General features: G+C 54.0%; 1 protein-coding gene across 1 annotated transcript in view; it reads left to right on the plus strand.

Moving 5' to 3' along the window:
* ZNF185 (zinc finger protein 185 with LIM domain) overlaps positions 1 to 24855 on the plus strand; it is a 40461-nt gene that overhangs the window by 11977 nt on the left and 3629 nt on the right. The window contains 26 exon segments of the mRNA XM_064670310.1: positions 380 to 454; positions 2765 to 2903; positions 3526 to 3585; positions 5100 to 5138; positions 5359 to 5433; positions 6309 to 6383; positions 6844 to 6924; positions 8292 to 8375; positions 9968 to 10006; positions 10517 to 10579; positions 12183 to 12257; positions 12970 to 13050; positions 13422 to 13490; positions 15297 to 15377; positions 15935 to 15979; positions 16307 to 16396; positions 17327 to 17410; positions 17818 to 17895; positions 18044 to 18157; positions 18975 to 19058; positions 19627 to 19707; positions 20448 to 20537; positions 21018 to 21170; positions 22136 to 22210; positions 22431 to 22526; positions 23569 to 23634. Of these exon segments, the coding sequence (XP_064526380.1) occupies positions 430 to 454; positions 2765 to 2903; positions 3526 to 3585; positions 5100 to 5138; positions 5359 to 5433; positions 6309 to 6383; positions 6844 to 6924; positions 8292 to 8375; positions 9968 to 10006; positions 10517 to 10579; positions 12183 to 12257; positions 12970 to 13050; positions 13422 to 13490; positions 15297 to 15377; positions 15935 to 15979; positions 16307 to 16396; positions 17327 to 17410; positions 17818 to 17895; positions 18044 to 18157; positions 18975 to 19058; positions 19627 to 19707; positions 20448 to 20537; positions 21018 to 21170; positions 22136 to 22210; positions 22431 to 22526; positions 23569 to 23634 (2042 nt within the window). The 5' untranslated portion in view covers positions 380 to 429.

Below are 24855 nucleotides of genomic sequence, written 5' to 3' on the forward strand. Positions count from 1 at the left end.
CTCTTGGCAGATCCCTCCTCAAGAGCCCTCATGTCCTGCTCCCACTGGCCACCAACCCCAAGGTTACTCCAGAAGCCTCTGGGTTCTGTAGACTCCAGAAGGTCTATCCCACCTTTTTCTAAGGTCTCTTCTCCCACTTTCTTCCCAGACCTGGAAAAACACCTCAGTCATGTCCGCTCTGAGGGATTCCTGGTCTGGATTTGGTTTTTCCTCTCCTTGAAGGGTCGTGGGGAGGAAGCCCAGCAGAGGGACAGCAGCAGAGTGTCCCCCCCTCCGGGCTCTGTGGCTGTGACACTGTGGCCCTGCTGTCCCCTCCACAAAGGTTTTCACAGCAGAACTGTTATTTTGCTTATCCCCTTTTTTTTTTCATCTCTTCCAGGGGCTTGTTGGCTTCAGGCAGTCTGTGCAGGGGAAGGTGCTGCTGTGACCATGATGTCCCTGGGTGTCAGCAAAGGTAATCCCTTCCCTCTCGTGGTGATTCCTGTGTTTCCTCAGCTCAGCTGTACCTGCTGGAATGTCTCTGCTCAGCTCCCTCAGTGCAGTGTGTCCAAGGGCAGAGGACACAACTTTCCTGGTACCTCACTCCAGGAATGACCAGGAATGACACTGAGGGGCTGGAGCGTGTCCAGGGAAGGAACGGAGCTGTGGAAGGGGCTGGAGCAGCAGGAGCAGCTGAGGGAGCTGAGGGGGCTCAGCCTGGAGCAAAGGAGGCTCAGGGGGGACCTTCTGGCTCTGCAACCCCCTGACAGGAGGGGGGAGCCGGGGGGGGGTCGGGCTCTGCTCCCAGGGAACGGGACGGGATGAGTGGGAACAGCCTCAGGTTGCACCAGCAGAGATTTAGGTTGGATGTCAGGGAAAATTTCTTCATGGACGGGGTTGTCCAGCCCTGGCCCAGCTGCCCAAGGCAGTGGTGGAGTCCCCATCCCTTGGAAGCATTCAAAAACCACGTGGATGTGGCACTTGAGGCCGTGGCTCAGTGGTGACCGTGGTGGTGGTGCTGGTTTGAGGGTTGGACTCGGGGATCTGAAAGGTCTTTTCCCACCTTAACCATCCTGTGATTCTGTGATTCCTTGTCTGGGACCTGCTCCAGCCTGAAGCTCCAAAATGAAGCTATAAATTCCGTGGTGATGACAATATAGAGAGCTGGAGGGCTTGGAGCCTGGCTGAAGGCTTTGAGATGAGCAGATCACTAATAAATTCCCCCATTATCCTCTTCTCAAGACCCTTCTCAAAATTCCCTGTCTCTGCAACCCCCACTGAAAGTACAGCCACAGTTAGATGGGATGATGCTTCCAAATCCATAGGGAAGCTGAACCAGTGCTATGGAGCTGATGGGAATGCCCCATTTCCATTAGGAAACAGCTTTAATTTTCAATTTCAGTGCTTCCCTTTCCAGGTGCTCCCCATGGAAGGTGTCCCTAAAGTGCATCCTGACAGGGCTGTGGCCCTGTATAACTGTGCCTTTTACCTGCTCCTGCTAATTCCATGTGGGGAAGGACACCCTCCTCATCCTCAGAGCTGTGTTTTCCTTAGAGATGATCCAATGGGACCATTTTTTAACAAAATAAAAATTGTCCTCCTAACAAACAATGCCTCCTCGAAGCACAGGGGCCTGTGCCAGAGATAAATCAATTTACTGCTGGGCAGCTCCTTGGGGATGAGGTTTTTCTGGGCAGCCTTCAGCTCATCCTGAGCACAGAGACTGAGCTGCCCTTCTTTCCTGATGGATACATGGAATTATTTTGTGTTTCCACAGGCTCAGGGAGCCCAGGCAGCTCCCTTGGATTGATGATAAGCTGCAGGAACTCGCTGGTGTCCAAACCCCTGAGCTGGTTTGGCTCCAGTGTGAGGAGCAGAGCAGGCTCCACGTTTTCAGCCTTTATCAGGCATTTCCAGACTGGAAAAAGATGGGAAATAGTCAGAAATACATGGAAAAGGAGATTTCCTTATCTGGTCCTCCATGGGAAAACAACTAAAAGTGCCCCCTAAAATGCCCCTGTTTATCTCTCTCTCTCTAATATCCAGCTGTAATCACTTTGATCCAGCAGGATTTTGGCAGTCTGGGATGACCAGAGCCCTTCCCATCAATCACCTGCACATTTCCTTCCCTTGGGAGAGACTTTTCCTGTCTGCTTCCCTGTCTACTCCCAATATTTTTGGCTTTAATACTCCTCCCCATGAACCTGTGCTTTTTTCCTCCCATCTGTTTCCCACTGGGAGGACTTGGCAGCTCCCAATCCATAAATCTTCTGTTTTCCCACATTTTGATTTTATGTTTAATTGCATTGCTGACCTTTCCAACCAGAGAGTGTAGTTGTGCTTGGTTGCCTGGACAGAGAGAAGGAGGAGGAGGAAGAGGATGGAGATGAAAGAGAGCCCACCCAGGAAAGGACATTCCCAGGTTTAGGGAGACTCGGGTGGACAATATGCTTTTGAAACGGAGCTTGGGGATGGAAATGTGGGAATGAGGAGCCAAAGGACGTGTCTCCTCCAGCTGGGACAGGCCACCAGGGCAAGCTGAGACCACTGAGGTGTGAAAACACCCTGCAGAGGAGGAGATGCATCAGGATAAGTTGATCCTGAGGACTGGATGACCTCGTGTCTCCATATTTTGTTGGAAGTGGGAAAAGACTCGCCCGGTGTTGGGATCTCTGGCAGAGAGGAGAGAGCCCCGTGCTCCTGCTCCTCCACCCCCTCTCACCTGCTGCTCTGGGAGGCCTTGGCCTTTCTGATCCCTCTCTCCTCCCTCCCCTTGGCTCTCCAGGAGGGATCATCCCCCCCACGGACGAGGACCGGCGCAGGATCATTAAGCAGATGAAGGTTCGCACCACCCTGAGAGGAGACAAGAGCTGGATCCACCACCACAACTCGGACTCTGAGGATGAGAAGAAGAGCAGCCCCCTGTAAGTGTGGCCACGAGGATGCTCCTCTTCTTCTTGCCTTTCCATGAGGATGTTCCCTTTTCCCTTCTCCTCCCACTCCTGTGAGCAGCCCCACAGAACGCCCTGAGTTGGAAGGGACCCACAAGGACCATCCAGTCCAACTCTTAGCCCTGCACAGGACATCCCAACAATCCCACCTTCTCCAAGCACTCCTGGAGCTCTGGATTCTCCAAGCCCTCTGTTCTCCAGCTGCAGAGGTGTTTTGGGGTCCCTGAGGTGCCAGGCAGTGACAGGGCCAGAAGGAAGTGCTACTCCTGCTTATTTTGGATAAATGCAGGCTGGGGCTCTGGGAAATCCCCTTTCCTGGGAGCTGGGAATCCAGCAGCACAGGCACATTGGAAGTCTCAGGAGAACTCCAAATTTTTTTGAAGTGCTTTAGCATCTCCAGAGTGACAAACACAGGGCAGACCTGGCTGGGAGGGAGTTCAGCTCCCACAGTGCCAGGGAACACCAGGCTGCACCAGCTTCGCTGGAATTAGAACCCAAACCAAGCCCAAATCCATCTTTTCTTCCAGCTCTCTCCAAAACCATCACTGCCATGTTCAGCCAGACCCTCAATTCATGATGTTTTCTCCTCTCTCAGGTCTGGCCAGGCCAGTGGGGGATCCCCAGCCCCAAAACCTGCTGCTCCCCAGAACGACAGGTAATTTTGGGGGCCCATCTTGGTTTGGGGATCCATCCTGTTCCTTCCCCTCTCACGGGGTCGGTGCTTCCAGTGGTTCTTCCCCTCCTCAAACCTGCTCCCTGCTGGGATTGTGCTGGAAAGCAGAGCCCTTGAGGAGCCCCTGCCTTGTGCTGGGGGCTTCGTTTGGAGCCAACAGGCACTGCCAGGGGGGCTGATTTTAATGGGGGAACTGGAAAATTCACTGCTCCTCTAAGAACATCTTCTACAGAGGTCGTGTAAGGCCTTGGAAACTGTCCCCATGGAGAGGGCAAAGGTGGGAGGGAGGGAGAGAGGGATGGAGGGAAGGAGGAAGGGTGGAGGGAGGGATGGATGGAAGGAAGGAAGGATGGAGAGAGGGAGGGAGGGATGGATGAGAGATGGAGGAAAGGATGGATGGAAGGATGGATGGAGGGAAGGAGGAAGGGTGGATGGAGGGATGGATGGAAGGAAGGAAGGATGGAGGAATATATGTATGGAGGGAGGGAGAGATGGATGGATGAGAGATGGAGGGATGGAAGGAAGGATGGAGAGAGGGAGGGAGGGAGGGATGGAGGGAAGGAAGGATGGAGGGATGGAGGGAAGGAAGGATGGAGGGATGGAGGGAAGGAAGGATGGAGGGATGGAGGGAAGGAAGGATGGAGGGATGGAGGGAAGGAAGGATGGAGGGAAGGAAGGAAGGATGGAGGGATGGAGGGAAGGAAGGATGGAGGGAAGGAAGGAAGGATGGAGGGATGGAGGGAAGGAAGGAAGGATGGATGCTTTCCAGCCCACAGTCCCACAAGACTGGGGTTGCAGCTCAGCCTCCTGTGTGCTCTAAGCCTGGGGGCTCCTCAGAGCAGGAGAAGCCCTGGGTGGGACTGAATTCCCCTCAGAGCTGGAGCACAAGGGCTCTCCAGGGACCCAGGGGCTGGGAGGAGGGCTGTCCTGGGATATCAAACTGCTGGGAAGGGCCTAGTGCTGTGTGAGAGCTCAGTGCCACTGCTGGGACAGCACTGCCCTCTCCCAGGAGCAGCTTCCTGCTTCCTCTCCCTTTTCCTGTGCCAGCTCTTGCCACTTCTTGTAGCACTTAGACAGGATACCCCCAGAGGAGCTCCCTTCCCAGGAATGGACCCTCAGAGGAGTTCACATAAAGTTGTTTTCCAGTGATAAACTGACCAGGAGCTCAATTACACCCAACTTCTCCCCTCTGTGCCCTCAACTTGCTGTTAACTTTGAGCCAGAAAACCCTGCCAGCGTGGCTAATTGGAACTGGAAAATTCTAAAACTCACTTTTCTTATTTAAAAAAAAAATAAATCTTTTCTAGGGCTTGTCCTGATGACTATTCATTTCTAAAGAACCCTCCCCAGGCTGACCCAGGTGCAGCAGCTCTGGGATCCCTCCAGGCCTGCTCAGCTGGATTTTTGCTGTGACATCCACGTGGACAATTCCCTGGTGCTGCTGCTGTTGTTTTTCCCCGTGTTTCTTGACTCACTGATGTCTGTTCTTTGCACAGGACACCTTCCTCCAAGCCCCAGTCCGGTTACCTCATCAGGTTGGTATGGAATGGGATAAATTTGGGCTGCAGGGGAAGGAGAGCTGGATCAGGAGCAACAAGCGTGAAAAACAGTCCTCTCTGGTGGGTTCTGTTGGTTGGGAACACAGTGCTCAGGGAGGGCCTTGCTGAAGAGACAGTCCTGTTGTTTAACACGTAGTTTGGTCTTGGTTCCAAACATTTTCCAGCCAAAAATTGAAGCTGTCCCTTCCCTCCCCAGGGGGGTGTTCACCAGGACCATCGACAAGACCTCGGCCGTGCCAGATTCCTCCTCTCCTAACCAAGCACAGAAAAAGTACGTGTGCGTCCTTTTCTCCAGGAAAAGGAGCTTTGAAACACTTGGAACACGTTTCTGGTCATCCTCTGGCTTTGTCCAGTGCTTGGGGGCTTCCAGAGCTCCCCTAAATCCCTGTGGAATGCTGGGGTCAAACTCCGTGTGTTCCTCGCCGGAGCTCGGGGTGGCTGCGAAAGGACTCGTGGGTTTGGGTTTGGTTTGGCAAAGGGTTTGGAGGGAGGAACAAAGCCCCAGGAATCCTTGCAAAGCTGGAACGCTCCATGTCGGTGTTTTTAATGGGGTTTGTTTGTTGGGGGTTATTTTGAAACCTGTTTTGTGCAAGGCACTGACTTTGGAACCCGAGGAGTCAGATCTGAGTGTGGCTCTGATCTGAGCCCAGAGGAGCTGGGGCTGCCCCACCCCTGCAAGTGTCCAGGTTGGACGGGGCTTGGAGCAACCTGGGAGAGTGGAAGGTGCCCCTGCCCACAGCAGGGAGTGGAACTGGAAGATCTTTAAGGTCCTTCCAACCCAAACCATCCCATGGTTCTGTGATTCTAGAAGTCCTTTGTTTCATCTCAAGCCAAATCTTTTGTAACCCCATTTCCCCCCCCCCCCCCGTTTTGGGGACAAGGATGATGCCACAAGGTCCTGGGGTGGAATTCCCCCATCCCACAGCAGGATATGCCCACCCCAGCTCCGACAGCTCACAGTATTCCTGGGGAAGCAAAGCAGACCTCAAATCCCAGTCCTAAACCCTAAAAAGAAAGCAAATGCTGCTCTTCAATTCAACAGCATTTAGTGAGGGTGGATATTTGGGCTGACCCTGTTTTCCTCCACCCTGTGGAGCTCCCCTGGGGAAGGATCACATTAACAGGTGTGATTTGTGCCTCCTGCAGGAATTCCATGAAGGGACAGAGCCCGGGCCGGTCCCCCTCTGGATACAGGATGACCACTGAGGACTACAAGAAACTGTGAGTGTGCAGAGGGAGCAGCTCCCTGTCCCTGCTCAGTGCCAAGGCCACCTGCACAGGGATGCCCAGGAAGCTTCCAGAGCTCCCACTGGAAAGAAGTGGCTCCCAGAGCCTCCGTGGCCATCAAGTGTTCCTTGAACTGGCCTTTGCATGGAGGGAGTTTTATCCCAAGGCACAGGCTGGAGGATGCAGCCTGGGAACTTGGTTTGGAGCATTGCTGGACTTCCTGAAAGCTGGAGAAAGGAGGAGCCTTGTGCCAGGGTAGCACTGCTGGAATGTGGCTCTGCTCTGGAATGGGGCTGGAGGAAGGAAACAAAACCCTGCAGGGACGAGTGCACCCCAATGCACATGGAAAATACAAGTGTTTTCCAGGAGCTGAACCATTTCCACATGTCCATGGATTCAGCTGTGTTTGGCTTGTGCTCCTTACCCTGGCTCTCCCCTTCCCTCTCTGTTGCAGAGCTCCTTACAACGTCAGGCAGAAATCTGTGGATGGGGATGAGGAGGACGTGCCTTTTTCTCCGGATGAACACAAGAAGAGGTGAGTCCTGGAGGTCCCTCCGTGTTCCTGCAGGGGCAAGGACAAGTGGCATCTCTCCAGCTGGGCTGTTCATTCCTGGGAATGACATGGATGAGCCATTAGGGCTGGTTTGCAATAAAATAGTAGTAATAATAATAATAATAATAATAATAATAATAATAATAATAATAATAATAATAATAATAATAATAATAATAATAATAATAATAATAATAATAATATATTTCTGCTCAGAGCCCAACTCTGCCCACGGGCCACTGCCCTCCCAACAAAATGTAATTAAAAGCCTGACATGATCCAACCTGACAGCACAGCCCAATTAACTGGGCAGCTGGGAAGGGCTGTGGAATCCATGGGCTGCCTCGTGTCCCAGTGAGAAGATAGAGATGTACAGACAGCCTGGCAGGAGGGGAGGAGCCCAGCTCCCTCCCCCGGGGTCGGGATCACTCAGGGATGGAATCCAAGGCCACATCCTGGCAGGTCTGTCACGCTCATCTCAGGAGCAGAATCATAGAATCAGCCCAGATTTGTTTGGGTTGGAAGGACCTTAAAGCCCATCCAGTCCCACCCCTGCCATGGGCAGGGACACCTTCCACTGGACCAGGTTGCTCCAAACCCTGTCCAACCTGGCCTTGGACACTTCCAGGGATGGGGCAGCAGACAAGAACAGGTCTGATTTCTCTTGTTGCTTCCAGCTGAGCCTCTGAAGCCCCTTTTCCTCAGACACAAGCCTTGTACAGATGAAAACTGGGTAATTTGCCCCCTGGGGTCAAACCATCAGAAGCCCTTTCAGGGATTTGCTCTCTCTCTTGGTGCTCCCGGTGCTCCTGCTGTTGGGGTGAACACAGAGTGTGTCCTGTCTCCCATTTTTCTGTCCCATGGTATCCAATATTGCAAAAATCCAGGTCTGGGAAAAGAATGGAAAACTCTCTCTGCCCTCCTGCAAGAGGAAGTATTTGGTTTTCCCCCCTGGTGCTTTCCATCCATGTGGAAGTGCTGTGGTCCAGCAGGAACGGTGCTGAAGGAGAAGTTAAGACACTGTCACTGCTCTGAGCTCTGGCTCAATGGAGACTGGAGATTTTAGGGTAATTTCTTCACAGAAAGAGGGGTCAGTGGTGGAGTCCCCATCCCTGGAGGTGTTCAAGAAACCCGTGGATGTGGCACTGAGGACATGGTTTAGAGGTGACCGTGGTGCTGGTTGATGGTCGGAAGATTTTTTCCCACCTTGACAATTCTCTGATTTCTGCTCCCCAGAGTGTGGGAGCTCTGTCAGGGTCAGCACCAGCCTCCTCTGGGTTATTCCTGGAATCTCCAGCTCAGCCAGGTGAGGATGAGCAGGATGTGCCCCTGTCTCTCCCTCCTTGCAGGACTGAGGCTGCCAACAGTGTCCTGCGGCGCTCGGCCGGCCGGGAACGCGCCTACGTCCTGTCGGCGGCCAAGAAGAGCAACGGGTGAGTCTCCAATGTCCAGGGGGGGGCAGGAGCTGGGAAGGGGCTGTTGGAGGTGTCTCACAGGAATGGTGGCTGGTCCCAAGGCTCTGAAGGTGAAGGGAACCGTGGTAATGGTGAAGGTGCAGCTGCCAAGGACGTGCCACAGAGATGCTCCAAGGGCTGCTCTGGAGCCAGGCTGGGAGAGCTGGGGGGGTTCACCTGGAGAAGAGAAGGCTCCAGGGAGACCTGAGAGCCCCTTGCAGGGCCTAAGGGGTCTCCAGGAGAGCTGGAGAGGGACTTGGGACAAGGCCTGGAGGGACAGGACAAGGGGAAATGCCTTCCCATTGCCAGAGGGTTAGATGGGATATTGGGAAGGAATTCCTGGCTGTGAGGGAGGTGAGGCCCTGGCACAGGTTGCCCAGAGAAGCTGTGGCTGCCCCTGGATCCCTGGAAGTGCTCAAGGCCAGGTTGGACAGGGCTTGGAGCAACCTGGGCTGGTGGAAGGTGTCCCTGCCCATGGCAGGGGGTGGAATGAGATGAGCTTTAAGATCCTTCCAACCCAAACCATTCCATGATCCTGTGATATCTGCAGCTTTCTGCAGAACTGGGGAAATCCTCCAATCTTCCTCCCTGAGAGGGATGAAACTTCAGGAAAAGAAAAACCACGAGAGCTCTGAAATAGAAAGTCCAATTTTCAGCCTCAGCTCTTAAAGTGCTCTCTCCAATCTCGTTGAGTGCACGAGAAAAATCAGAACAAACCTAAACTGCCTCCAGCATGGAGCAGCTCTTTGTGACAGTTTGTGTTTGGACAAGAGCTGCATTTACAAGACCCTGATCTTAGTTGCAGCTTCAAAATAGTTCTGTGGGGAAAAAAAGAACCCCCCGTGTGGGTTCACAGGAGGGAAGAACCTCACAGGAGCGTGAGGGATGTGTGGGAGCTCTTGGTGCCCAAGGCTCTGCTGTCCATCTCTTCCCTGGGAGGGAAAAAAAAGCAGATTTTCAAGGTCTCTGCTCTCCCAGGAGCTGTGAGGGGGTGGGGTTTTTTGTGGGTTTTTTTGCAGGCTGCTTTCACTAGAAATGCTTTTCCTCTTGACATAACTCTGGGTGACACAACGAGGCACCGGGAGGGAGGTGCAGCAGGAGCAGGGAGGGGATGTGCCAGCAGCACTCAACGGTGCCCAGGGTGGGAGAAGTGCTTGGATAGGATGTGTAAGGACATGGAAAGCGCTTGGACAGGGTCTATAAGGACTTTGAGGGTGTTTTTTCCCTGGCTGCTGGTTCCTCTGGAGCACTGGGTGGTGTGTGCTGTGGGAAGAGCCAGGTCTTCGTGCTGGGAGAACAATTAAAAAAATGGTATCAATTTGCAATTAAAAAGGCCCTTTGGGGGAGCTTCTTTCCTTCCCAGCTGCTTTTTCTACTTGTATATTTGCATTTGTATTATTTGATTTGGAATTTGTCCCCCCTGGGCACTGCCAGCTCTGCCCAAAGGGGGTGACAGGACCCTGCAGCCCCTGGGGCAGTGCTGGGTCAGGGATTTGGGGGGCTCTGCCCCTGCCCAAGGTGTGTTTTTTCCCTCCAAACTTCTAACTGTTGCCTCAATCCTTCCTTCACAGCAGCCCAACACAGGAATTCCCACCCTTGTTTGCCAAGAGGTAGGTCGTGGACCCTCGGGAAGTGCTGCTGGAGTGGGTTCTGTGGAATTCCAGGTTAAATGCTGGGATAGCAGATCCCAGGTGTTTCAAAGCAGAGGAAGGACAATTCCCTTAAAAAGGATGCTTGGGGTTGGATCCCACTGGGATTCTTTTGAGATAAACAGTGGGAAAACAACACTGATGGTGCTTTGGGTTATGGACAACGTGAGACATGGAGAGACTTTCTGCTTCCAGGGAATCTGACTCTGGCCAGCCGGGGAATGCTCTTCAGGCATTCCACTTCTAAAGCTGTCAGTGGGGTAGGGAAATGTCTTTCTCTGGAATTCAAGCACTCAGATGATGCTGGTTGTAAAATTGTCTCTGACCTGGCTCCGTTCAGCTCAGGAGGAGGAGCAGGAACAACCTGCCCCGGGGGGAAACAGGGCAAACACAGCTCCAGGGAAAACAGGACTACACCTGGGGAAAATAGGAAACAACGTGGTATTTGTCTCTCTTTTTCCCCTTGGAAAGGATTGAGATAGAAGAGGAGGAAGGGCAGCAGAGGAGGAGTCCAACTGTGCCGGATGACAGCAGGTATTTGCTCGGCCTGGAGCAGGGTGGCACTGGGATGCCAGGGCACTGGGATGCCAGGGCACGCTGGTTTGGGGATAAGTGCATTTCTCTGCAAGGCAGCAGCTCCCTGAGCACAACCAGAGATGGAAGGTTTGCAAAGGAGGCTTCCCAGAGAAGCTGTGGCTGCCCCATCCCTGGAAGTGTCCAAGGCCAGGTTGGATGGGGCTTGGAGCAGCCTGGGCTGGTGGAAGGTGTCCTGCCCATGGCAGGGGGTGGCACGAGGTGTTTAAGGTCTCCACCAACCCAGAGCATTCTGTCATTCCATGATTCTGAAATCCTGATTGTCCTTTCCTAAGGAAAGAATCCGAAGTGAATGATGACCTCAGCTCTCCTGGGGAAACAAAGGGGCAGCCAAAGGGACAGGGCAGTGTCACCAAGTACCAAGTGACAGCCCTGGGGGTGGCAAATGGCCTTGAATGTCACCTTTAACATTTCACTGCCACATTAAGGCCTCTCAGGGAGTTGAAGAGGCAGAAGCTGGCACTGAGCCCCTCCTGATCGCCCTCCACAGCCCCCTCAGTCCTGTCTCCACCAGGAATGAGCCTGGTGGCCCTTGAGGGGAGACAATCCCAGGAGGAGTCAGAGCAACCCTCGCCCAGCCCTGAGACAGCAAAGGTTTTCTCTTCCTGTCCAGCTTGGCTGTGTGAACTGCCCCCCTCATCCCCATCCCAAATACTCCATGTCCTGGTATTCCCACCCCCTGAGCCAGCTCTGCTTTCTTAGGCCTGAGATTTGGTTATTCTGCTGTGATGGGGGTGAGCAGAGGGGGGTGGGAGGTTCATTGTCTTTAAACTGGTTTTGAGGGCAGGTGTCGGCCCCAGTCCCTCTCCCAGGGACCACAGACAACCTGGAATGTTCCTGCCATGGAATGACAGACCTCCTCAGCCCACACTGGGCAGGAGCAGCTGGCACAGGGGGTGGGGCTGAGGGAGATGCAGGAAGATTTGGCTGAACCAGGAATATTTGCCCTGGGAGGGAGAACCTCCTCTGTTTTCAGGCAAAGCCGTTTCATTTGGGATTCAGCTCCGTGTCCCTGCTCTGAGGGGTGGCTGGATGCCAGGCAGGGCATTATGAGCTTCTCTGCCACTCTGGGCCTTCGTGGGCCCAGCAGGGAGCCCAATAAATGGGGCCTTTCAGCCCCAGCTGCTTTATTTTCGGGATGAAGGAGCTGCCTCGGGAATTCCGGCGCCGATTTCGTGCCGTTGTGGGGCAGGTTTGAGGCAGGGCTGGGGAGAAGTTTCCCTCCTTCCCTCACATTGCTCGATTTTGGGGAATTCTGAGCTTTCAGCTGCGCATTTTGGGGGAGTTTGTTGTGCAAATGCACGGGCTGGGCGTAGGAAGAGCTGCAGCTTTTGGTAAAGGGGAAAAATCGGTTTGTGAAACGAGGTCTTTGAGCAGAAAGGCAGGAGTGAGTCCCAGCAGTGCCACGGGGCACAGGGACACCCCTGGGAGCCCTTGCCCAGGGAGAGACAAGAGCTGTGGGGCAGAAAGCAGGACCCCCATGGGAAAAAAGCTCCTAAAAATCCCTTGTCTTTAATGCTTTGTCGTTTGGGTTTTTTGTCAGTGCTAACAGGCCAAGGAAAACCACCCCTGGATCTTCCTGGGATGAGCCAAAGGCAGCAGCAGCCTCTCCCTCCAGGTAAGTGCAGCACAGCCAGGATATCTGGGATAATTCTGGGGGCTGTAGGTCGGAGAGTCCCCCTCAGAGAGGGGAAATGACCCAAATCTGTCGGCCTTGAACATAGAAGACCTTTTCCTAGATGCAGGGAGCTGTTTTAAAGAGGTTTTATGTCTAAAATCCGTGTCATGTCCTCCAAGGATTTCGCAACATTCTGAGAGAAAACCTCAGGATGTGAAAGGAAAAACCCCAAACGCAGAATCATGGAACGGTTTGGGTTGGAATGGACCTTAAAGCTCATCTTGTTCCACCTTCCACTACCCCAGGTTGCTCCAAGCCCCATCCAGCTGAACTCTTTCTTGCCCAAACAGGTGTAGGGGGATAATTTTCAGTTGTTTTCCATTTTTTTTTTTTTGACTGAATCCATGGATACGGTATAAAAAATGGTGAAATGGTTTTCACTGCAAACATGGTGAAGTGTTTTTTGCTGCTTCCCTGCTTCTGGTGTGTTTGTTGGGCTGTCACTGCAGGAGGTGGATATTCCTGACAAACAGCAGCGGTTTGAATTTAAAGGTTTTAATAAGATAACTCTGTAAATGAGTGGGTTGAAAACTGTGATGATTCATTTCCACTTTCTCCATTCCCAAAAGGGGCTCTTCAAGCAGGACAGTTTTGGGCAGCTGGAGCTGGTTGGATGAGGGGTGACAGCCTCGTTCTTTCCCTTCTCTTGCAGCCCCACGACAGGCAGCAGGAGCCAAACATCCCCATCCCTGAGGGAAACTGCAGGGAGAAGCTCCACTTCTGCTGGAATCAGGTGGGTCTCTTGGCCCCTGGGGCTCCCCAGGAAAGGGACGTTTGGCTCTGCCTGGGGAGGGGTTTTCCTGGAGACACATCCAGGACACAGCAAGAACTCAGCAGAGGGAGCTGAGGAGAGGAGCACTTCCCAAAAGCATCAGCAACCTGGGAGGAAACATTCCCAGATGGACCTCCCACAGCTTGGACATCACCTGGTTCTCTGTGCTGAGGAAATGAGCCCAAACCTGCAGCTCTTTGAACCTGCTCTTGTTTGACCCCCATCCCTGCCCTGCTGGCAGCACAATCCCAACAAACACCCCCTGTGCAGTCCCTGTGCCCCAGGCTGCCCCTCAGCCCCCTCCCTCACGCTCCCTGCTGTTCTCCCTGCAGGAATGGTGAGGACAGCCAGGCCCTGAACGGGAAATCCTCCTGGGAGGCTGTGACACAGCGTGGGGACAGGTGAGGAGTGGGGAGGGGCTGCTCTGTGCTGCTCAACACAAGCTCTTTGCTCAGGAACAGCATCCACCTGCTCCTGGTGTCCCCTGGACGGGACCCCTCCAGCCTGGCCTGCATTCCAAGAGCATCATCTGCTGGCTGAGCTGCAGCTTGTCGGTGTTCTCCACCCTTCCTTCCCCTCCCTGCAGGATCCTGCTCTCTGCCTCAGTCCCTAAACACTCTTGGTCATGCATTTCGTTTTATTTTCCTGCTCCAGTTGCCATTCCCTGGGGAGTTTTTCCACCTGCAGGGGATGTGTTGACCCTCAGTGGCCAGTGGCTCCTGCTGATGTGGGTTCTGGGCCTCTGTGGGAAATCTGGAGGGGGTGGGGAAGTGTGGAAAGCTCTGTTGTGTGGAGGAAAACCTGAGGAACAAGGAACTGATTGGGAATTTAAAGGCTAACGGAGGTTCCCAAAGGACAGGTGACACAGGGAATTCAAAGCTGAGGGCAGGGAAGGTTCTGGCCCTCCTGAGAGAGAGGGATCTGCCTCCCCTTGGTCCTGTGGAATGCACACAGGAGAATTCCAGAGAGGCTGTTGATTGTTGACTCCCTATCCCTGGAAGTGTCCAAGGGCCAGGTCGGACAAGGCTTGGAGCAACCTGGGCTAGTGGAAGGTGTCCCTGCCCATGGCAGGGGTGGAACAGAATGGGCTTTAAGGTCCCAGTCTGGGATTCTGTGGTTTCTAAAATATCCCCCACACTGGCAGGGCTCCCTTTGTTCCCAGGGTGAGCCCTCTGGATTTGGGGCTGCTCTGGACTGGAACAGGCAGAGCTGCCCCCGTGGCCTCCCCTGTTGTGCTTCAGGAGCTGTGGGAGGCTGGGGGTCACCAGAGGATTTGTGGGGCACACACAGTTCAGTGCTGCTCGCTCTGCACCCCCAGCAGTGACAGGCAGGCTGGAAATGTCCCCAGAGTGCCATCCCAGGCTGGAGCAAAGTCTGGAGTGCTCGAGGAAAGGTAGAGGCTGGGCTGTGGTGGGCACTGAGCTGAGAGCCACGGCCGTGTCCCCGCGTGTCCCTGCAGGAGCAGCCGCAATACAAGGCCCCCTTTGTGCCTGCCTGGGGTCACCAGGGGCACAGAGCTGCTCCTGACTGGGAGCCAGGCTCCCAGGGGAATTCGGGGATGCCTCAGGACTGAAACCACCTCAAACTGCCGAGGGAGGAACTGGCAGGGAAGGGAGGACACGGACACACAGCGTGACGGGGCTGGAGAGGGAAAGGTGGGAATAGGGTCGGGCTGGGGGAGCCCTGGAGGAGAGAAGGCTCCAGGGAGACCTGAGAGCCCCTTGCAGGGCCTAAAGGGGCTCCAGGAGAGCTGGAGAGGGACTGGGGACAAGGGATAGAGGGACAGGACACAGGGAATGGCTTCCCACTGCCAGAGGGTTAGATGGGAAATTGGGAAGGAATTGTTGGTTGTGAGAGTGGGGAGGTGCTGGAATGGATTTCCCAGAGAAGCTGTGGCTGCCCCATCCCTGGAATTGTCCAAGGCCAGGTTGGAGGGGGATTGGAGCACCCTGGGCTAGTGGAAGGTGTCCCTGCCCACAGCAGGGGGTGGAACTGGATGTGATTTAAGGTCCTTCCAACCCAAACCATTCCATGATCCATAAGTTGCAGTCAGGCCCTCTGTGCTCAGATGGTTGACCCTCCTATCCTGATATACAGATTTAGCCCCATTTTGGGCTCCTCTCAACTAAATATCAGCACATTATTGTGGAATGATCCATCAGAAATGCTGACAGGTCACGTTTTCACTGGAATTTTCCTTTTTCTAGTGACAAAGCTCTGAAGGAAAAGCCTGAGCCCTTCCCATGGGATGAGGCCCCCAGAGCCACCGTGGCTTCCATGAATGGAAGGTAAAGTCCTCCCATCTCCTCCTGAGATTCCTGTAGTGGGTGTTGTGCAAATCAGCAACTGCTGCTCTGGAGCTGTCTGGAATCTCTGGATATTTGCTGGTGGAAAAACACATTCAATGTGGGCTTTGCAGAACTGCAGCAGTTTGTCTAAATTTCATTTAAGGGAGGGGATAAAGAAAACACTGCCCTCTTCAATCCAATTGTGGGATATTTTGTTCCTTTTTACTTTCAATAATACAAAAAAAAATCCAGGTTTATTCCCAAGTGTAAACCAGTTGTGGCATGGATTTTATTTCTGGTTTTAACAGTACAGAGAGGTTCACGCTCAACGTCTCTCTCAGCCTCCAACCTCCACCTCTTTATTTACTTTTGCAACAGTTACCAAATTTGTACTTCCCATGCATTGAATTCCCCAAAGTTTCTTGCCATTTTCCCTGTGGACAGGGACATGCCTGGGAAGTTTAGGGATTCCCTCCTTTCTTTTACGAAATGCATGGGCAAATCATTGCACAACATTCCCCAAAGCTGCTTCCTGACGTTGTGTCTCTCCTTTGCAGCTTCCCTGAGCACACAGAAGCCAACAATGGGTTTTACCCACCCAAGTAAGTGTCAAATAAATGTAAAATTCACTTTTCCTCCTTGATTTTAGAGCGAGGAGGGTCTTCTCCTGACCCAGCACTGACAAATGTCAGGGCACTAAAGAGTGCCCAATCTCAGATTGGACTGAGATCCTCCAGCTGCTTTCCTGACACGGGGATGGGTTGGTTGGATTTATGGCTCAGCCCTTCAGGAAATTCCCTGAGCTGAGCAGGAAGAAAAGATGTTATACTGGAGAAAGGAAAATCTCCTGTTTGGTGTTTTTGCTTCTTGCTCTGTTCTCCAACTTGCTGAGCTTCCTGTTGGGCCCCACCAATCTCCCCCTGTTCCAGGTCCAGCTCTGGTTCCAGGGACAGACCTGGGGATGCTGCGGACGAGCTGCTCCATCACTACGAGCCCCCTCCTGCCCTGGATGTTGGAAGGTCTGACCCTGCACCCTCAGGGCCTGGGCATGGCACTGGATCTGCTCCCAGAGGGAAGCTGGGGTGGGAATAAATAACTTGTCCAGAGTAGAGTTGGAAGCAGAATCCACATTGGGCAACAAAGCAGCTGGAAATGGGAAATCCCGTGTGGATAAACAGTGGGAACAGAGTCTTTCTGTTCACTGTTACATGACTTCTTCCCAGAGAAGCAGCCTGGGAATTCTGGAAGGATTCCTTCCTGGAAAGGGCTGTCAGGCATTGGAACTGCCCAGGGAGGTGGTGGATCCCCACCCCTGGAGGTGTCCAAGGAAGAACTGGCCATGGCACTCAGTGCTCTGGGCTGGGGGACAAGGTGAGGGTCGGGCACAGGGGGGACTGGATGGTCCTGGAGGGATTTTCCAGGAGCAGATTCAGCAGCTTTTAGCACTGATCTCAAAGGTGTCTCCATCCCACAGGATTTTGGAGCATCTCCTCCCCTGACACTGTCGGAGGCAGGGCAGAGTTGCTGCTGTTGTCAGCAAACACTGATTTCCCTGGAGCTGCTTTTCTCACTTATTTATCCATTATTTTGGGACTTGACTCCATGGATTGGCTCATCAAAGCTCTTGAGCTGAGCAAATTTCAAGGACAGGGCTTGGAGCAATCTGGGACAGTGGGAGGTGTCCCTGCCCATGGCAGGGGGTGGGACTGGATGAGCTTTAAGGTCCTTTCCAACCCAAACCAGTCCCTGATTCCATGTTCCACCAACAGCCTCTCTTCTTCTGGATTAGGGAGAGTGAAAATGGGGCTTTCTGGAGGAAAATCAGTTCCCTGAGACAATTCCTTTCTGTTTTCTGGGCTGATAAAACTGCAGTGTTGTGATTCCACACAACCCCCCCTCGAAGTCTCTGGAAAGTTGTCAAGCTGGAAACACCTTGGTTTTTTGGACAGGTCCAGCTTGCAGCCTAATGTCCCTTTTCCTCCCACTGAGAGAGCCCCTGTGCACAGAGAGGACACGGAATATTCCTTTAAAAGGTAGGAGTGGGGTGAATGTAGTGGGTTTGTGAGGAATACTGAGGATTAAGGGAAACCTGAATGGGCAGGCACAGAAAGAGGCTCCTTCTCCCCACTTTTGCCCCAAGGATGGAGGCAACTGAGGTTTAAATCCCTCTCCATCTCCTATGACACGAGCCACAGCCTCCAGACTTTTCCTCCTCTTGGTGGGGTTCAGTCAGTCCCTTTTTATTCCCTAATAATCCAGTGGAATGTTCAGGGATGCTGGAGTGGCAGCAGGGATATATGGAAGCAGCTGGAATATATGGAAATGCAACTGTTGTGACGGAAAGAAGGTCCTGGTGCAGGTTGGCACAAGCCCTGCCTGGTGAGCAGAGTATCCTCCAGTGCCAGTTTTTAGGGATGTGATGGGCCTTTCTGGTTGGCAGGTCTGTCCTGGGGTACGAGGAGAGGAGCAGCTCCACCAGTCCTGAGGGCCCAGCACAGCTCCAGCCCCACTGGAACGAGTAAGGACTGGGCTGACTGGGGTGTTGGCTCTTCTGGGATGCTGGGAATAGCTCTGGCCTGGTGGCTCCTGTCCTGGGAATGGGTGTCTTCCCCCCCAACCCCAGCAGGGATTTTCTCCACTGCCTTAATCGTGGATCTTTATTTTAGGTTTTCAGGCTCAACCAGCCTCACTGAGAGGGGCCAAGGACCTGCTGGCCATGGTGCCCACCCAGAGCTGCCCAGGGCACAGGAACCCACAGCCCATGAGCCTGGCATGGTCGGGTAAGGAACTGGATAATCCCCCCTGCCTTTTCCTGTAGGATGAGGGTTCATTCCTTGCGTGTCTTCCCCCATGTCCACACACTCACAAAATCCTCTCCCAGGCTTCTGTTTTTAAAAATCTTCTCCCAGGCTCCTCTTTTCATGGAATCATGGAATTGTTACGGTGGGAAAAAACCTCTAAAGTCACCAAGTCCAGCCATCAACCAGCACCACCACCGTGGTCACCGACCCGTGGCCTCAAGTGCCACATCCACCCATTTTCTGAGCATTCCCAGGGATGGGGACTCCACCACTGCCCTGGGCAACCTGTTCCAGTGCTTTACAACCCTTTCCATGAAGAAATTTTCCCTGATGTCCGACCTAAACCTCCACTTGTGCAACGTGGGGACATTTTTGTGCCCGATTCTAGCGCCGCTTCCACTGGGTGAACCTTTTGTCAGGGTTTTATAGGAAAACCTGGGAGAAAAGATCCTCCTTAGCTGGAGCCAGCAAACCGTGTCCAGCTGGACTGCCAGGATTTGCTGCCTAGACCTTAAATTTGGGAGCAGAGCCTGTCTCTAGGGACGTGTGCCAACAGAAGCAATAAAATTTGGCCTGGGGTGACGCCTCTGTGGTAACCCTGGGGCTCGTTCTGAACTTCCCCAGGCAGAGCTGAGTGTCCAAATGGAAGGACTTTGAGGGTTTCTTTGCTTTTGTCCATATTTTTCCCCTGAATTTGAAAGAGTTGAGGCTTTTGGTCAAATTGGGCTTCCTCACATGTGTCTCAGTGAGCAACATCTTCACCTGGAGGTGTAAAGCAGAGTGTTCCTCTCCCCAGGTCCCAGGACAGCACTGGTGGGAGCAGGGACACGGACAAGGGGATGTCATTCCATGTGAGGAGAGAAGAATTCACGGAAAGAAGGCAAGAGAAAGACTGGGATTTGCTTTTCCTGATGGCAGAACACGGAGGGATTTGCTGCAGGGGGTTCTGGCAGGAGGGACTGAGGGTGCTGGGGTTGGGGCTGGGAGTCCCCACACTGGGAGGAGGGAGCTGAGGACCCAAACAAGGCCATCTCACACCCTGAGCAGACTGAAACAGAACACAGGACTGCTGGATAACCCATAATAGTTGCAACTAAACACCCAGAATTCAGGTGTCAGGTTTGGGAAGGGTAAACAGGGAACTGAAGCCCATCAGGAGCTTTATTTCTCTTTCCTTTCAGCCCTGTTTTCTAACAGGTCTGGATTTTCCCTCTGTCTTGTTTCTCTTTGGATTATCTGAGGACGTGGTTTCACGGTGAACATGGTGGTGGGGCTGAGTTGAGGGTGGGACTTGATGATCTTGGAGGGCTTTTCCAACCTGAACGATTCCATCTGGCACGTTCCTATGAAGGGATATTGCACTTTTCTTGAGGCTGCATCTACATCCCACAGGAATTCTGGGCACAGTGGTGCTTCTGCAGACTCTAAAGGGTCTCCTGTCTTGGCAGGTCCAGCTCTGGACCTGGAGGAAGCAGCACCCCTGCTCCAGAGACCCCACGTGCCGACGAGTCCGAGCCACGCCGGGACAGGTGGGGAGTCAGGGAACCAGGAGAGTGCCTCCCACCCCCGGAGTTCTCCTGCTGCCCTGTCCAAAGGCATCACAAATGCTCATTTCTTGGCTTAGTGAATTCCCAAACCAACATCAACTGCCAGGGCCACCTTTGCCCCCTCATCCCAGACCCTCAGCACTGCAGGGATTTCACACAGGAGTTGTTGCAGTTGAACATCAGAAGGATGTGGAGCTGCTGGAGGAGTCCAGAGGAGGCCACGGAGATGCTCCAAGGGCTGGAACCAGGCTGGGAGAGCTGGGGGGGTTCCCCTGGAGAAGAGAAGGCTCCAGGGAGAGCTGAGAGCCCCTTGCAGGGCCTAAAGGGGCTCCAGGAGAGCTGGAGAGGGACTGGGGACAAGGGGTGGAGGGACAGGACACAGGGAATGGCTTCCCACTGCCAGAGGGCAGGGATAAATGGGAAATTGGGAAGGAATTGTTGGTTGTGAGGGTGGGGAGGTGCTGGAATGGATTTCCCAGAGAAGCTGTGGCTGCCCCTGGATCCCTGGAAGTGTCCAAGGCCAGGTTGGAGCAACCTGGGCTGGTGGAAGGTGTCCCTGCCCACAGCAGGGGGTGGAACTGGATGGGCTTTAAGGTCCCTTCCAGCACAAACCATTCTGGGATTTTAGGATTCTATAACCATGCTGTCCCTGCATTTCCTCCCTCAGGGGACAGGCTCAGACACAGGTTCTGGAGCTGATGCAGCTCTTTCCTCCCCCCCAGGGTCACTCCAGCCCATGAGGATCAAACCATCCCCACCACAGATGGTCCCCAGGACTGGAGGCACAGTGAGCCTGGCCCAGGGGCAGCCAGGTACAGTGGGAATATCCCTTTGCTTCTGCCATCAGTGGCTCCCAAACCATCGTCCTTTGCCTTTCCTGCTCCTTGATACACACCTGGCTGAAGTCCTGGCCCCAGTAAATGTGCCTAATCCAATGATATTCACCAAAGGAATATAGAAAGGAATTGTTGGCTGTGAGGGTGGGCAGGCCCTGGCACAGGTTGCCCAGAGAAGCTGTGGGTGCCCCATCCCTGGAAGTGTCCAAGGCCAGGCTGGAGCAACCTGGGCTAGTGGAAGGTGTCCCTGGTGGAATGAAATGAGCTTTAAAGTCCCTCCCAACCCAAACTACTTTGGGATTCTGTGTTTCTCTTAACAAAATCGTGTCCCAGGTTCTCCTTCTTGCCTGTAGGAAGAGGCAGGATCCAGCCTTGGCAAACCCTGAGCCCCTGTGTGAGGGGGGCAGAGCACAGGCAGTCATTGGCTTTATGGTCAAATTGGTTTTAATTCTTCAGCAGGTCTGACTTCAGCTCCAGAGAGAGTGTTCTCAGTGCCCATGAGAGCCAGCACCCTGTGCCCCTGTACCAGGACCCCCAGCCCCTCTTTGGGACAGCTCCCAGCCACAGGATCCCGGCCTATGTGGACAGCCAAGTGTTCAGCACCAGGAGGTGAGGGTTTGGGGGTGGAGGGTTTGGGGGTGGAGGGTTTGGGCATGGAGGGTTTAAGATGCAGAGACAGGGAAAGTTGCTGGTACAGAATGATCTGACAGAAACTCTGCTCCAGGTTGTACCATCGAGGAGTGAGAACAGGATTTTGTTCCCAGAGGGAACAGCAGTATTAAATCACCATGGATTTGGGCCTGTCACAGGACTGTGCACCTGGGACAAAGTACAACATGAGGAACTTTGGGGAAGACATTCCTACCTCACCAGCAGCAGCTCTAGGCCTTGGAATTAAAATCCTCCTGAGAGCCTTGAGATCCTCCTCAACTCAGCTGGCAGGGTTGGAGACAACATTTCACAGAATCAGGGAATCATGGAATGGTTTGGGCTGGAAACCTTAAAGCCCATCCAGTTCCACCCCCTGCCATGGACAGGGACACCTTCCACTAGCCCAGGTTGCTCCAAACCCCATCCAAACCTGGCCTTGGACACTTCCAGGAATGGGGCAGCCACAGCTTCTCTGGGCAACCTGTGCCAGGGCCTCCCCACCCTCCCAGCCAGGAATTCCTTCCCAGTATCCCACCTAACCCTGCCCTCACATGACCATCAGCCATGGGCTCATTTTCCCTGTGGAAAGAGCCTGAGCTGTGCCCATGGGTTAAAGCCATTCTTCTAAGGATTTCTGGCTTGGAAAAGGGAAAATGGGCAGGGCTGGCAGCATGTGGAGGGGGTGCAGTGGGAAGGAAACAATCTCGGATATATTCGTTGGATATGTCCCGATGCTCAGGGGTTGGGTTTAGGGGCCAGGAGAGCAGCCTGGGGTGTGGAGGGAATCATGGAATCATGGAATCCCTGTGGTTGGAAAAGACCTCTGAGATCATGGACAGCCAGCAGACAGAGCCATGGTGGGCACTGCTGGGTGGGGATTCCAGGCACTCCAACGTGCTCAGGGCTTTGTTCTTCCTCGCCAGACCCACCCTGGATCCCGAAGGGAGAGTTTCCGACGGTGCCAGGGGGCATGGGGAGTTCACCCCCCCGGCTGGGCGGTGAGTCAGGGGGGCATCCAAACCTTTCAACCCCCAAACCACCCCTCTGCTCCCTTTGCTCATCCACTGGGATGTCCCGATTCCCCGAGCGGGCGATGCCTGTGCAGTGGGGGGGAGTTTGGGGCCCAGCAGGGACGTTCAGCCAAGATTCCCAGCACTTGTGAGGATCCCTCACGTGCCCAGGATCAGAGCCTGAGACTGCACCACTTCCTTCCTGCAGCCATGACTCCCTTCCCAGAGATCCCAGCATGTCCATGGCCCAGAGAAGCCACAGGGTGCCCTTCTACATGGACAGCCTGAACTACAACAGCACCAGGTAAATGGGCAGCTGTGGTGGCTGTGAGGGAAACTTCCACGAAATATGGGGAAGAGAAGCCAGGAAGCAAAGCCAAGAGCTAAGAGAGAAACGGTTTCCAGGGAGTGGAAACCATTCCAGAGGCACAGACCTTCTCTTAAAGCATTCCTAGCAAAAGCTGCCCAGCACAGGGCCTGGAATACATCCATCTCTGGTCTCTGGAGGTTTCCCACCATGTGGGATGCCAGAGCAGAGGGGCAGGAGGATGGAGAGCTGGTCCCTGGCCAAGAACTGGCTTTTGCTACGGGAAAAAAGAGCTCAAAGTGAAGAGAGACATTGAGAGACAGGATCAGTATCCCCAGAAAGTCCCCAGAAAGTCAATGATCAAACGACTGAACTGCTCCCAGAAGGGGGCTGTTGGAAGGGCAGGAGCTATCCAGTATGGAATACCATTGCCCTGGGCTTCCTGCAGTCCCTCCTGGCAGTGCCAGCCCACCCACGTGTATGGGGCCACCACGGGGCTGAGTGTTGGATCTGGACTGGGCACTATGTTGTGGGTGTGAAGAGGAGGCACAGGATCCCTGGATAGCCTTGGAAAGGCTCCAGGAAAGAGCAGCCTCCTCCCTGCAAGGCAAACAGCCCAGGTCTCATGGCTGAGCCAATGGGTCAGGCTGTTTTCCATAGATTTGCCACCTTTCCCCTTCTGCAGCTTTTCCAAGGACTGGGCTGGGGACAGTGGTGTTGGCTTTGGCCGCCACGGCCCAGCTGCTCCTCTCCTGCTGCACATCCCGTGCCAAATCCCTCCAGAGCTGCTCCCATTCAGGCTGCCTGACTCACTTGGAGTCTGTCCTTATTGGAGGATCTTATTGTCCTTATCGATCATCTCTCCCATGGCCCTATAAATGAGACTTTTCCAAACCCCTTCTCCAGGGAAGCAGGAAAGGAGCTGGTTTGGTGCCAGTTAAGGGCTGTGATATCAACCTGCCCTCCCAGCAGCAGGGGTAGGTCCTCTCCTGCCAGCTTGGCTCCTGTGGTGGCTCACAGCTTTTCCCTCTCCCACCAGGCTCCTCTCCAGTTCCAGTGAGAGGCTCTCCAGCCCCGGGTTCCATCCTGACTCCAGCACTACCGGGTAAAGAGCCAAGGGGGCACAGAGCCATCCTGGGAGGGGGGCATCCCAGCCTTTGGCACCTGTGGCAGCAGGACCAGGGCAGTGCCCGTCCCTGTGCTGGCACTGCTGAGGCATCTCCAGTGCTGGGGCAGTTTTGGGCCCCTCACAAGAAGGACATGGAGGGGCTGGAGCGTGTGCAGGGAAGGGAACGGAGCTGGGAAGGGGCTGGAGCAGCAGGAGGGGCTGAGGGAGCTGGGGGGGCTCAGTCTGGAGAAAAGGAGGCTCAGGGGGGACCTTCTGGCTCTGCAACCCCCTGACAGGAGGGGGGAGCTGGGGGGGGTCGGGCTCTGCTGCCAGGGAACAAGAGACAGGAGGAGAGGGAACAGCCTCAAGCTCCCAGGGGAGGGTTAGGTGGGATACTGGAAAAATTTCTTCATGGAAAGGGTTGTCCAGCCTTGGCCCAGCTGCCCAGGGCAGGGGTGGAGTCCCCATCCCTTGGAAGTGTTCAGAAAACTTGTGGATGTGGCCCCTGGGACCATGGGTTAGTGGTGACCATGGTGGTGCTGCTGGGCTGACAGTTGGTCTTGGGGATCTTTTCCAACCTTAACAATCCTGGGATTCTATCTAAAGTTATTCAGTAGCTCAGACCCAGTTCCTCATCAATATTCCACATTAGAATTGGAGATGAGAGTATCTTGAGGAAGGAATTCTTCCCTGGGAGAGTGGTGAGGTGCTGGAATGGATTCCCAGAGAAGCTGTGGCTGCCCCATCCCTGGAAGTGTCCAAGGCCAGGTTGGACGGGGCTTGGAGCAACCTGGGCTAGTGGAAGGTGTCCCTGCCCATGGGGTGGAACAAGATGAGCTTTAAGGTCCTTTTAGATGATCTTTAAGGGCCCTTCCAACCCAAACCATTCTGGGATTCATGTTTCTATGACACAGAAAGCGTTTTTTCTCAGTTAAAAAAATACAAAGAAGAGCTTTTCTTTCCTCAGCTGTGCCAGGGCTTAGTTTGCCCGTGTAAGGAGAGAGGATTAATTGTAGCTTTTAGGCAGCAGTGAAAATGCCCCGTGGAGAAAGAGCCTGATGAGTTCGTGTCGTGGTTGCAGGCAGAGCTGGGGGCACAGGGCAGAGCTCAGCCTGGGCACAGTTGCACGCACAGGGGGCATGGAATTCTGAAACCGGGAGCGGGGAGAGGCGGGGATATGAATATGCAAAGGGAGCAAAACCATCCCCAGACAAACCA

This window comes from Pseudopipra pipra, chromosome 13 (assembly GCF_036250125.1).
Source record: "Pseudopipra pipra isolate bDixPip1 chromosome 13, bDixPip1.hap1, whole genome shotgun sequence".
NCBI classification, from domain to species: Eukaryota; Metazoa; Chordata; class Aves; order Passeriformes; family Pipridae; genus Pseudopipra; species Pseudopipra pipra.